Source organism: Nerophis ophidion, linkage group LG03, assembly GCF_033978795.1.
Source record: "Nerophis ophidion isolate RoL-2023_Sa linkage group LG03, RoL_Noph_v1.0, whole genome shotgun sequence".
In the NCBI taxonomy this organism is placed as follows: Eukaryota; Metazoa; Chordata; class Actinopteri; order Syngnathiformes; family Syngnathidae; genus Nerophis; species Nerophis ophidion.
The window spans coordinates 86,818,914-86,832,571 of record NC_084613.1 but is presented as its reverse complement, the minus strand read 5'-3'; the positions used below and the strand labels follow the sequence as shown (position 1 = coordinate 86,832,571).

Here is a 13,658-nt window from a genome sequence, read left to right as displayed (position 1 = left end):
CATATATGTCATTCATCTCTAATAAAAGATAAAAGCTGTCAAACCACAAAAAAAGAATGTATAAATATATATATATACATATATATATATATATATATATATATAGAGGTAGAGAGTGTTTTAACGTTGAGTTCTAATTCTTAAACTATAAAAAAAATATACATGGGGACTGCACTTTACTGACGTCATCACGCTGATTGAGCGGATGAGCGATACGGACCTGCCTGGTATCGGTAACATCAATATATGTGTGGGCCGCCATGGAGCGTCCCACAGGCCCCGCCCTCGCAGACGAATAAAAGAGCGCGGACGTGGAGTGGAGCGAGTGGGTGTGGCGTGGACGCGCTGTGGCGGGGATCCTCGTACCGCTGCACACATTCACCAGGACGCGCGGCGTGGATTTGTTTTTAAAGAGCGGACTTTGGAATTGTTTATCCTTTTATTGAGTCAAGCGCACATACAAAAAACAAAAACCGTGCACCTGAACGCATCACCGTGGAAGTGGACCACCTGTGCCAGCTCGATGGGACAAAAGTTGGGAACCTTCCCGAGGAGCCGCAGAACCCCGCGTGTTCCCGCGTGAGTGCCGGCGACACCCCGCTCAACTTTCCCACCAGGATCAGGATGACTTGAACGCCACGCAGCGTGCTGCCTTTGAGGACCTCTCGAGCGTCGGACCATCCCCACCAGAGCCCAGAAGCAGAGAGACGTGGAAGTTAGGATGGGGGGCCGGAAGTGTGCCGCGGAGGTGCTGCTGCTGACGGTGCTGTCGTGGGTGTGCGTGGGGGCCGAGGAGAAGATCGTGTTTGACCGACACTCCGTCTACTGGAACAGCTCCAACCCCAAGTGAGTCGCCGGCAGGCCGTGCGCATGCGCCAATCTGTCATTGATTGTTTTGATTGGCTCATTAGCATTCAGCATCCACCCCCCCGCCCCCTTTTTAAGTGAAGCTGGCGTGAGCACGCATGCGCACTCACCATTAAACACACACACAATGCCTAATTAATCATCGAAACATAAATAGGTGCGTGCGCACTCATGCATAATGAGGAATACAAATAGTAAGAGAGCAGCGCCGCCACCAGAGGGCGCTGTTTCCTCCCCTCGCCTCCCTTATTAATGCAAAGCAGGTGCATCGCAATAATGACAATATATTTTTCTTTTTGAACTATATTCAATCTTTTTGGACTATTTTTTTTTTTTAAATAGAATGCGAGATTTGATTTTGTTTTGGTCAGTTTTCGTGCGCTTTAATTAACGTTATGGCAACACTAAATGGGCCCAAGTGTGTGAATGTTGTCTATGTGTGATGAGGCGGCGACTTGTCCAGGGTGTACCCCGCCTTCCCCGCCCGAGTGCAGCTGAGATAGGCTCCAGCGCCCCAAATGACTGGATGAAGTAGTAAATATATACATACTATATGTATTTAATTGTATTGTATAGCATGGATTTTTAAAGTAGTGTTGTGTATGTTTTCAAATTATTACAAATTGTAACGAAATAGCCCTGCGATGAGGTGGCGACTTGTCCAGGGTGTACCCCGCCTTCCGCCCGATTGTAGCTGAGATAGGCGCCAGCAACCCCAAAAGGGAATAAGCGGTAGGAAATGGATGGATGTATCGAAATATGTCATTTATTGCCATGATTTTGACACAAATCAAAATCATTTACCACCACAAACTAGAAAATAATAGCTTGTATCACATTTGCATCATCCCTATTATCAAATAAAATATTTTGCTGAAATAAGTATTTTTGGTATATATATGTGTGTATATATATATATATAAAAAGTAATAATTAAAAAATACAGTCAATTATATTAACTACATCGATCAATACCAAAAAAAATACTAGTATTGTATCGCATTTGCATCGTCCCTATTATCAAATAAAATATTTTGCTAAAATAATTATTTTTGGTATATATATATGTGTAAATATAAAAATAAAGTAATAATAAAAAAATATATTCAATTATATTAACTACATCGATCAATACAAAAAAAATACTAATACTGTATCGCATTTGCATCGTCCCCATTAAATAAAGTAATTTGCTAAATTATAATTTTGGTATGTATATATTTAAAAAAAAAAAGTAATAGTAATTAAAGAATACAGTAAATTAGATTAACTACATCGATCAATACCAAGTAATTTTAAGAACTTTAATTTCTCAATATGTTACTTTTATTTCCCCCATAATTTCCGTTGCTTTTGTTGAAGTATTCTGGTCGTTCTGTAAGTTATTTTAACCACACTACTGTTTGTCTCCGTGTATTCTGCCTAGCAACAGGTGGCAAACGGATCACATGACCTAGAAAAGGATGCCATTGTCATGCATTTGACGTTTTGTTGCATTTGTCGAATTTGATCTGAAATTGCAAATGTGTTGTGCTTGCAACATCACTTTTGTTGTTGTTATTAGTATTGCAATGGTTTTCAAAACTGCTGCACTGCATGCTGGGAGGCTACTTTTTGGTTTCGCTGTTCCTGTTCCAGGCAAAATTATTTCGATGGACGAACGCTGCGCCTTTTTAAAAACTGGAAAATGATTTTATCTGCCATTCATACCAATATGTGTACAGTTTGGATACATCATGCATTTATTAATATTTGATGGTTCCTGTTGCTCTGTGAATTCTGCCTAGCAACAAAGACTTCCAATCGGCTCGTTCGTGCGTCTGCTGGATTTATATCAGAATCTGGGTTTTCATAGCAAAGTGTCGTCGTGCAGTTTTATCGGCACGTTTCGCACGGCTGTTTGATGGCAAATTGAAGTAGGAGTGCTGCACTGTTCCTGGCGGCTCTGCCGACGTCTGTCGTCACCCCGAAATATATTTTTAATACCGTTGGAAGCCCTTGTATTCTGCCTAGCAACAGGTGACAAACAAGTCACATGACCCAGAAAAGGATGTCTCTGGACTGTTTGTCCTGTGCCTGCTTGACGTTTTTGTCGCATTTGTGAAATTTGATCTTAAATTGCGAATACTTTGAGCTTGGAATATTGCTATTTGAAGATGAATGATTATTATTATGGGCCTGCTGAATTGCTCATACTTCAGCTTTTATTATCTGCATGTTTCTCTTGTGATTTAATAGGTGATGAACCGACCAACGAACCCCCACATATGTTACGCCGTCAGAAAGGTCTCGCTCGCGCCGACAGCGGTGCTTTAAGTTGGGAACATTTCGTGTTACCATGGCAACGCTATTCACAAATAACACAAAAAATGGGCCGATTTAATGGGTACATACCCTTTTTAATGGACGATTGATTTTCAGACAAACACGAAAAAGACAAGATTACTTCCTCTTGTAGCCCAGCCATTCTTTCACGTAGCTCGGAGCTTAACGTCTTATTTTGTTCGCACACTTGTGTGCTTTAACACTGGCTAAAAAATAACAACGTCCTATTTTTAGTTTTGGCTGGATGGCCATCAGAAGGAAGGCTTATGTCCAGTCACACCTAAAACTCACAGATTCGGCACACCATCTTCAAAGTACGGCGGCTTCCGGCGAGCGCCATCCGGAGGTCCAGGGCACAGATAGCAGGCCCATCAAAAATGGGATTTTTTTTATTTTTCTTTAATATTATGACATTTTGTTTTTCAAAAAAACCCACTAAGAGACTGTACTTTTGGTTTCACTGTTCCTTTTCCAGACAATTATTTTGATGTACTTTCCCATGTCTTCTTTTTGAATTACTGGCCAACAATTTGTATCAAGTTCATACCATTAACATCATAGCAGACTTTATTAATATCTTTTGGTTATTTGTATCTGGTTCATACCATTAACATCATAGCAGACTTTATTAATATCTTATGGTTCCGTATTTACGCTCAAACAGCTATGTGGCTTTTTTGTTATTGTTTGCTCTATGAATTCTGCCTAGCAACAAGTAGCAAAACCAAGAATAAGATACATTATGTTTGTTCTTGCATCTGCTGGATTTATATCCCAATTACTATTTTAATAGTAAAGCGTTGTCATGCAGTTTTATCGGAATATTGGTGCTGGTTACTTGCATGGCTGTTTGATAGTCAGTTGAAGTAGGAGTTCTGTAGTGTTCCTGTTCTCGGTGCTCCACTTTTCCTTTAGATAAACACCACTAGTCCAAAGTGACAGCACTGACGCTTTCTCTCCACACACACACACACACACACACACACACACACACACACACACTCACACACTCTTGTATTTCTTACCTTCTTGAGACCTCCGAAAAAGAAACTGCGACGAGGTGGCGACCCTTTCTAGATATATACAGATTTGTATTTAAAACATTAATAATATATACATACTATGCAAATATAAATAAGGTAAGCTTTTATTTTTTTTGTTTGTTTTTTAATCTTCATTATGTACTTCAAGTTATTTCATCAAGTCTCTATATACATTTGTATTTATTTTTTATTATTTTGACCAAAGGGGGCGCATTTTAACTTCTTACACACACTTGTTGTTTCATACGTTGACCAGATGGGGAGCACTTTTAAAAACCGACAGTTTTGAGCACAGTCCCACTCGAGTGGACAACTATCACAGGGAAGCAGAAACAGGATCAGCCTTAAGAGGGTGGAAAACAGGTAAACATTGGTTGGTTGTGTGTGTGGGGGGAGGGGAGGAGTGAGTAAAAAAATATTCAGTCTCAGGCTGGACTCCCGGGGAGAGGGTGCAGACTGAGACCAGGAAAAAAAACCTCAATAGCCATAACACACACAAAAAAGTTACAAAGAATACACAAGACTTGCAACAGAGTCAGTTTGAAAAATCCCTCCTTTTTGGGACCACCCTCATTTTGATAGATGTCACCAGCAGGGGTGCAAATGAGACATTCTCTATTAGATGCAATGTTATTGGAACCATGATTTATGTCATCCCTTGTTCACACCTCCTCATATGGAAGCTACTTTTCATTGTTGGTGTCTCAAGAAGGGTCGAAATACAAGAACACACACACACACACTGTCACACACATTTTTGTATTTCTTACCTTCTTGGGACCAGGGAAAAAACCCTCCATAGCACTTACAAACAAGTTACAAAGAATACACAAGACTTGCAACAGAGTCAGTTTGAAAAATCCCTCCTTTTTGGGACCACCCTCATTTTGATAGATGTCACCAGCAGGGGTGCAAATGAGACATTCTCTATTAGATGCAATGTTATTGGGACCATGATTTATGTCATCACTTGTTCACACCTCCTCATATGCAAGCTACTTTTCATTGTTGGTGTCTCAAGAAGGGTCGAAATACAAGAACACACACTGTCACACACATTTTTGTATTTCTTACCTTCTTGGGACCAGGAAAAAAACCTCCATAGCACTTACAAACAAGTTACAAAGAACACACAAGACTTGCAACAGAGTCAATTAGAAAAATCCTTCCTTTTTGGGACCACTCTCATTTTGATGGATGTCACCAGCAGGGGTGCAAATGAGACATTCTCTATTAGATGCAATGTTATTGGGACCATGATTTATGTCATCACTTGTTCACACCTCCTCATATGGAAGATACTTTTCATTGTTGGTGTCTCAAGAAGGGTTGAAATACAAGAACACACACTGTCACACACATTTTTGTATTTCTTACCTTCTTGGGACCAGGAAAAAAACCTCCATAGCACTTACAAACAAGTTACAGAGAATACACAAGACTTGCAACAGAGTCATTTAGAAAAATCCCTCCTTTTTGGCACCACCCTCATTTTGATAGATGTCACCAGCAGGGGTGCAAATGAGACATTCTCTATTAGATGCAATGTTATTGGAACCATGATTTATGTCATCGCTTGTTCACACCTCCTCATATGGAAGATACTTTTCCTTGTTGGTGTCTGAAGAAGGGTTGAAATAAAGGCACATGCACACACACTGTCACACACATTTTTGTATTTTTTTTTTACCTTCTTGGGACCAGGAAAAAAAACTCCATATCACTTACAAACAAGTTACAAAGAATACACAAGACTTGCAACAGAGTCAATTAGAAAAATCCCTCCTTTTTGGGACCACCCTCATTTTGATAGATGTCACCAGCAGGGGTGCAAATGAGACATTCTCTATTAGATGCAATGTTATTGGAACCATGATTTATGTCATCACTTGTTCACACCTCCTCATATGGAAGATACTTTTCCTTGATGTCTGAAGAAGGGTCGAAATACAAGAACACACACACACACTGTCACACACATTTTTGTATTTCTTACCTTCTTGGGACCAGGAAAAAAACCTCCATAGCACTTACAAACAAGTTACAAAGAATACACAAGACTTGCAACAGAGTCAGTTTGAAAAATCCCTCCTTTTTGGGACCACCCTCATTTTGATAGGTTTCACCAGCACGGGTGCAAATGAGACATTCTCTATTAGATGCAATGTTATTGGAACCATGATTTATGTCATCACTTGTTCACACCTCCTCATATGGAAGATACTTTTCATTGTTGGTGTCTGAAGAAGGGTCGAAATACAAGAACACACACACACACTGTCACACACATTTTTGTATTTCTTACCTTCTTGGGACCAGGAAAAAAAAACCTCCATAGCACTTACAAACAAGTTACAGAGAATACACAAGACTTGCAACAGAGTCAATTAGAAAAATCCCACCTTTTTGGGACCACCCTCATTTTGATAAATGTCACCAGCAGGGGTGCAAATGAGACATTCTCTATTAGATGCAATGTTATTGGAACCATGATTTATGTCATCGCTTGTTCACACCTTCTCATATGGAAGCTGCTTTTCATTGTTGGTGTCTGAAGAAGGGTCGAAATACAAGAACACACACTGTCACACACATTTTTGTATTTCTTACCTTCTTGGGACCAGGAAAAAAAACCCTCCATAGCACTTACAAACAAGTTACAAAGAATACACAAGACTTGCAACAGAGTCAATTAGAAAAATCCCTCCTTTTTGGGACCACCCTCATTTTGATAGATGTCACCAGCAGGGGTGCAAATGAGACATTCTCTATTAGATGCAATGTTATTGGAACCATGATTTATGTCATCACTTGTTCACACCTCCTCATATGGAAGATACTTCTCATTGTTGGTGTCTCAAGAAGGGTCGAAATACAAGAACACGCACACACACTGTCACACACATTTTTGTATTTTTCTTACCGTCTTGGGACCAGGAAAAAACCTCCATAGCACTTACAAACAAGTTACAAAGAATACACAAGACTTGCAACAGAGTCAATTTGAAAAATCCCTCCTTTTTGGGACCACCCTCATTTTGATAGATTTCACCAGCAGGGGTGCAAATGAGACATTCTCTATTAGATGCAATGTTATTGGAACCATGATTTATGTCATCACTTGTTCACACCTCCTTATATGGAAGCTACTTTTCATTGTTGGTGTCTGAAGAAGGGTCGAAAAGAGGGACACGCACACACACTGACACACACATTTTTGTATTTCTTACCTTCTTGGGACCAGGGAAAAAAACCTCCATAGCACTTACAAACAAGTTACAAAGAATACACAAGACTTGAAACAGAGTCAATTAGAAAAATCCCTCCTTTTTGGGACCACCCTAATTTTGATAGGTTTCACCAGCAGGGGTGCAAATGAGACATTCTCTATTAGATGCGATGTTATTGGAACCATGATTTATGTCATCGCTTGTTCACACCTCCTCATATGGAAGCTACTTTTCATTGTTGGTGTCTGAAGAAGGGTCGAAAAGAGGGACACGCACACACACTGTCACACACATTTTTGTATTTCTTACCTTCTTGGGACCGGGAAAAAAAAAACCTCCATAGCACTTACAAACAAGTTACAAAGAATACACAAGACTTGCAACAGAGTCAATTAGAAAAAAACCCACCTTTTTGGGACCACCCTCATTTTGATAGATGTCACCAGCAGGGGTGCAAATGAGACATTCTCTATTAGATGCAATGTTATTGGAACCATGATTTATGTCATTACTTGTTCACACCTCCTCATATGGAAGCTACTTTTCTTTGTTGGTGTCTCAAGAAGGGTCGAAATACAAGAACACGCACACACACTATCACACACATTTTTGTATTTCTTACCTTCTTGGGACCAGGAAAAAACCTCCATATCACTTACAAACAAGTTACAGAGAATACACAAGACTTGCAACAGTCAGTTTGAAAAATCCCTCCTTTTTGGGACCACCCTCATATTGATAGATGTCACCAGCAGGGGTGCAAATGAGACATTCTCTATTAGATGCAATGTTATTGGAACCATGATTTATGTCATCACTTGTTCACACCTCCTCATATGGAAGCTACTTTTCATTGTTGTTGTCTGAAGAAGGGTCGAAATACAAGAACACACACACACACTGTCACACACATTTTTGTATTTCTTACCTTCTTGGGACCAGGAAAAAAACTCCATAGCACTTACAAAAAGTTAAAAAGAATACACAAGACTTGCAACAGAGTCAATTGGAAAAATCCTCCTTTTTTGGGACCACCCTCATTTTGATAGATGTCACCAGCAGGGGTGCAAATGAGACATTCTCTATTAGATGCAATGTTATTGGAACCATGATTTATGTCATCACTTGTTCACACCTCATATGGAAGATACTTTTCATTGTTGGTGTCTCAAGAAGGGTCGAAAAGAGGGACACGTAAACACACAGACACACACATTTTTGTATTTCTTACCTTCTTGGGACCAGGAAAAAAAAACCTCCATATCACTTACAAACAAGTTACAGAGAATACACAAGACTTGCAACAGAGTCAATTTGAAAAATCCCTCCTTTTTGGGACCACCCTCATTTTGATGCATGTCACCAGCAGGGGTGCAAATGAGACATTCTCTATTAGATGCAATGGTTTTCTGTATTGGGACCATGATCTATGTCATCACTTGTTCACCGGTCCTCATATGGACGGAACTTTTCCTTGTTGATGTCTGAAGAAGGGTCGAAATACAAGAACACACACACACACACACACACACACACACACACACTAGCAGTAGCATCTCTGACTACATCACTTCTCCACTGAAGCCATCTCAAATATTTAACAGGCAAGGGGGAACATTTTCTCCCTTTCTCGCTCTCCGTCTATTTCTTTTCCTCTCTGCACTTGCTATCCTCACACACACACACACACACACACACACACACACACACACACACACACACACACACACACATTGCAAACATCAGCGTCTATGTTTAAGCTATACGGATGGTTGCCGGGGGCGATGTGATTCCGTCAGGGAATGGCACTTGGGGCGGGGGGGGGGGCATACTTGGGGGGGGGGCAATATGAAAAATGCATGGCAATGAAGCAGAAGTGTGACGCCGGTGAACTTGGTTCCCCTTCTTTGGACCCGTCTTGGGTTCTGAATGGCTGGTGCACGTTCATACAGTGGGGCCAAGAAGTATTTAGTCAGCCAGCGATTGTGCAAGTTCTCCCACTTCAAAGGATGACAGAGGTCTGTCATTCCCACTTCAAAGGATGACAGAGGTCTGTAATGTTCAGCATAGGTACACTTCAACTGTGAAAGACAGAATGGGAACAAAATAATCCAGGAATTCACATTGTAGGAATTTTAAAGAATTTCTTTGTAAATGATGGTGGAAAATAAGTATTTGGCTCCAAATCTCAGGATACATGGCCCCATTCATTCTTTCCTTAACACGGATCAATCGTCCTGTCCCCTTAGCAGAAAAACAGCCCCAAAGCATGATGTTTCCACCCCCATGCTTCACAGTAGGTATGGTGTTCTTGGGATGCAACTCAGTATTCTTCTTCCTCCAAACACCACCAGTTGAGTTTATACCAAAAAAGTTCTATTTTGGTTTCATCTGACCACATGACATCCTCCCAATTCTCTGTTGTATCATCCATGTATCCATTTTGGATACATGGATTGGTTTTTTTTACATATTCTTCTGGTTCTTATTTTTATTATTTTTCTTCATTTTGTTATTTTTCTTGTTGTGCATAATCATCTTGTTCTTGTTTTTGTTGTTTTTGTGTTTTTGTTGTTCATCTTGCTCTCCATTCTGTTTTTTTCTTGTTGTTCTTCATATTTTTCTTAATTGTTTTGTTCTTTTTTTAAATCGTTTTTGTTCTTCATCTTGTTCTTTGTGTTCTTTTTCTTGTTCTTCATCTTGTTCTTGTTCTTCTTATTTTTATTTTTCCTGTTCTTCATCTCGTTTTTTATTCTTGTTCTTCATATTTGTCTTATTTGTTTTTTTTTTAAATCTTTTTCTTTTTCACCTTTATGTTCTTTTTGTTGTTCTATGTTCTTTTTCTTGTTCTTCATTTTGTTATTTTTGTTGTTGTGCATAATCATCTTGTTCTTGTTTTTCTTTTTGTTGTTCATCTTGTTCTCCATTCTGTTTTTTTCTTGTTGTTCTTCATATTTTTCTTAATTGTTTTGTTCTTTTTTTAAATCTTTTTTTTGTTCTTCATCTTGTTCTTTGTGTTCGTTTTCTTGTTCTTCATCATGTTCTTGTTCTTATTTTTATTTTTCCTGTTGTTCTTCATCTCGTTTTTTGTTCTTGTTCTTCATATTTGTCTTATTTGTTTTTTTTTTTAAATCTTTTTCTTTTTCACCTTTATGTTCTTTTTGTTGTTCTATGTTCTTTTTCTTGTTCTTCATTTTGTTGTTCTTTTTCTTGTCCATCTTGTTTTTGTTCTTTTTCTTGTTCTTCATCTTGTTGTTCATCTTGTTCTTGTTGTTCTTTTTCTTGTTCATCTTGTTGTTTTGTTCTTTTTCTTGTTCTTCATATTTTTGTTCTTCATCTTGTTCTTTGTGTTATTTTTCTGGTTTCTTCTTTTTCTTTTTGTTCTTTTTCTTGTTTTTTCACCTTGTTGTTCTTCATATCGTTCTTTTTCTCTTTCTTCATTTTGTTTTTGTTTTTGTGCTTTTTCTTGTTCTTCATCTTGTTATTTTTGTTCTTGTTCTTCATCTTGTTGTTGTTTTTTCTTTTTCTTGTTGTTCATCTTGTTCTGTTTGTTCTTTTTCCTGCTCTTCATCTTCTTCTTCTTTTTGTTGTTGTTGTTCTTCTTTTTTTGTGTTCTTTTTCTTGTTCTTCTTCTTCATTTTGTTCTTTTTTGATTGATTGATTGATTGAAACTTTTATTAGTAGATTGTACAGTACATATTCCGTACAATTGACCACTAAATGGTAATTAAATTGAGTTTTTCAACTTGTTTAAGTCGGGGTCCACGTTCATCAATTCATGGTACAAATATATACTATCAACATAACACAGTCATCACACAAGTTAATCATTTTTCTTGTTCTTCATCTTGTTGTTCCTTTAGTCGTTCATCACCTTTTATTTAGTTGGCATCGGGTCGATACTAGAACGCCGAAGACGCTACCAAACGAGGCGGCGAGATGGCTCAACCCCCAAAATTTTCGGTCGGCGCTGCTGTGTGAGAACTTTCAAGTCAACCCGACACATTTTCACCCTGTAGAGTTAGCTTAAAAGCACAAACAAACATCCATATTTTAGAATGATATTCAGACTGATGATGACTGTCCCAGTGCATTATGGGAAGGGGGGGTGTTGTGGAGGGGGAGGTGCTCTGACAATAGAAAATGTTCCAGCTAATCCAATTCCGAGCACTCTACCAAAGCTTTTGGCGAAAGCGAAGCGCAACGTTCACACAGTTTGTTCACTTCCACGTTGTTGCCATGCCATACGTGAAAGTGTGTGTGTGTGTGTGTATAATTGCATTATAACGAGATATAGGCGGTAAATACACACATTTAATACTTCCACACAACGCAGCAGCGAGATGTAGGTCACACAAGCACCACAGTCACGCTGCCCATTCAGGTTCCATTTTTCTGCTAGTACACACACACACACACACACACATTAAAGCTTGCAGGTTACGGTGCTTTGTGCCGCTAATGTGCTCCCAGAAATACACAATCTAGTGTGAGGAGAAAGGAGCTCATCCTAGCATTTTTTTTCTTTCTTTCTTTCTTGTGTGTGTTCCTTGTGCAGAATAGCAACAATGTCCCCGCCATTTTATAATTCTGCAAGTGAATTAGCACTCAGATGCTTCCTTTCATAACGAATGTTAGTAGGGCAGGTAGTTGTTTGTTTGGTGCCACACGAGGATGGGAGGACATGAGCAGTGTTCCCCCTAACATTTATTTATTTTTCGTTGGACTTGTCTTTATCAGCACCTTTTACTTAGTGAGGACCAGTCAAAATGTCCCCATACTCGTCTTTACAAGCACCTTTCGTCCTTGTGAGGACCAGTGAAAACGTCCCCATACTCGTCTTTACAAGCACCTTTCGTCCTTGTGAGGACCAGTCAAAATGTCCCCATACTCGTCTTTACAAGCACCTTTCGTCCTAGTGAGGACCAGTCAAAATGTCCCCCTACTCGTCTTTACAAGCACCTTTCGTCCTTGTGAGGACCAGTCAAAATGTCCCCGTACTCGTCTTTACAAGCACCTTTCGTCCTTGTGAGGACCAGTCAAAACGTCCTCATAGTCGACATCAAAAAGGATTCCCGGGCGTGGCACCGCTGCTGCCCACTGCTCCCCTCACCTCCCAGGGGCTGATCAAGGGTGATGGGTCAAATGCAGAGAATCATTTTGCCACCTTTTAGTATGTGTGTGACAATCATTGGTACTTTACTACTTTACAAGCACCTTTCGTCCTTGTGAGGACCAGTCAAAACGTCCCCATAGCCGTCTTTACGACCACCTTTTTCCTAGTGAGGACCAGTCAAAACGTCCTCATAGTCGATATCAAAAAGGATTCCCGGGCGTGGCACTGCTGCTGCCCACTGCTCCCCTCACCTCCCAGGGGGTGATCAAGGGTGATGGGTCAAATGCAGAGAATAATTTTGCCACATTTAGTATGTGTGTGACAATCATTGGTATTTTACTACTTTACAAGCACCTTTCGTCCTTGTGAGGACCAGTCAAAACGTCCCCGTAGCCGTCTTTATGAGCACCTTTTTCCTAGTGAGTACCAGTCAAAACGTCCCCTTAGTCTGCTTTACGAGCACAGTTTGTCCTAGTGAGGACCAGTCCAATTGTTCCCACAATCGTCTTTACCAGTACCTTTTTCCCTAGTAAGGACCAGTCAAATTATCCTCATAGTCGTCTTTACCAGCACCTTTTTTATAGTGAGGACCAGTCAAAATGTCCCCATACTCGTCTTTACAAGCACCTTTCGTCCTTGTGAGGACCAGTCAAAACGTCCCCATAGCGGTCTTTACGACTACCTTTTTCCTAGTGAGGACCAGTCAAAACGTCCTCATAGTCGTCATCAAAAAGGATTCCCGGGCGTGGTACCGCTGCTGCCCACTGCTCCCCTCACCTCCCAGGGGGTGATCAAGGGTGATGGGTCAAATGCAGAGAATAATTTCGCCACATCTAGTATGTGTGTGACAATCATTGGTACTTTACTACTTTACAAGCACCTTTCGTCCTTGTGAGGACCAGTCAAAACGTCCCCATAGCCGTCTTTACGACCACCTTTTTCCTAGTGAGGACCAGTCAAAACGTCCTCATAGTCGACATCAAAAAGGATTCCCGGGCGTGGCAGCGCTGCTGCCCACTGCTCCCCTCACCTCCCAGGGGGTGATCAAGGGTGATGGGTCAAATGCAGAGAATAATT

At 40.1% G+C, this 13,658-nt stretch overlaps 1 protein-coding gene across 1 annotated transcript in view; it reads left to right on the top strand.

Annotated features, from left to right (window-relative positions):
• The first annotated feature begins 292 nt into the window (after window positions 1-292).
• Window positions 293-13,658, top strand: part of efna2a (ephrin-A2a) — a 219,202-nt gene continuing 205,836 nt past the window's right edge. The window contains exon 1 of the mRNA XM_061896281.1: window positions 293-846. Within this exon, the coding sequence (XP_061752265.1) occupies window positions 722-846 (125 nt within the window). The 5' untranslated portion in view covers window positions 293-721. The remainder of the gene's footprint in view (window positions 847-13,658) is intronic.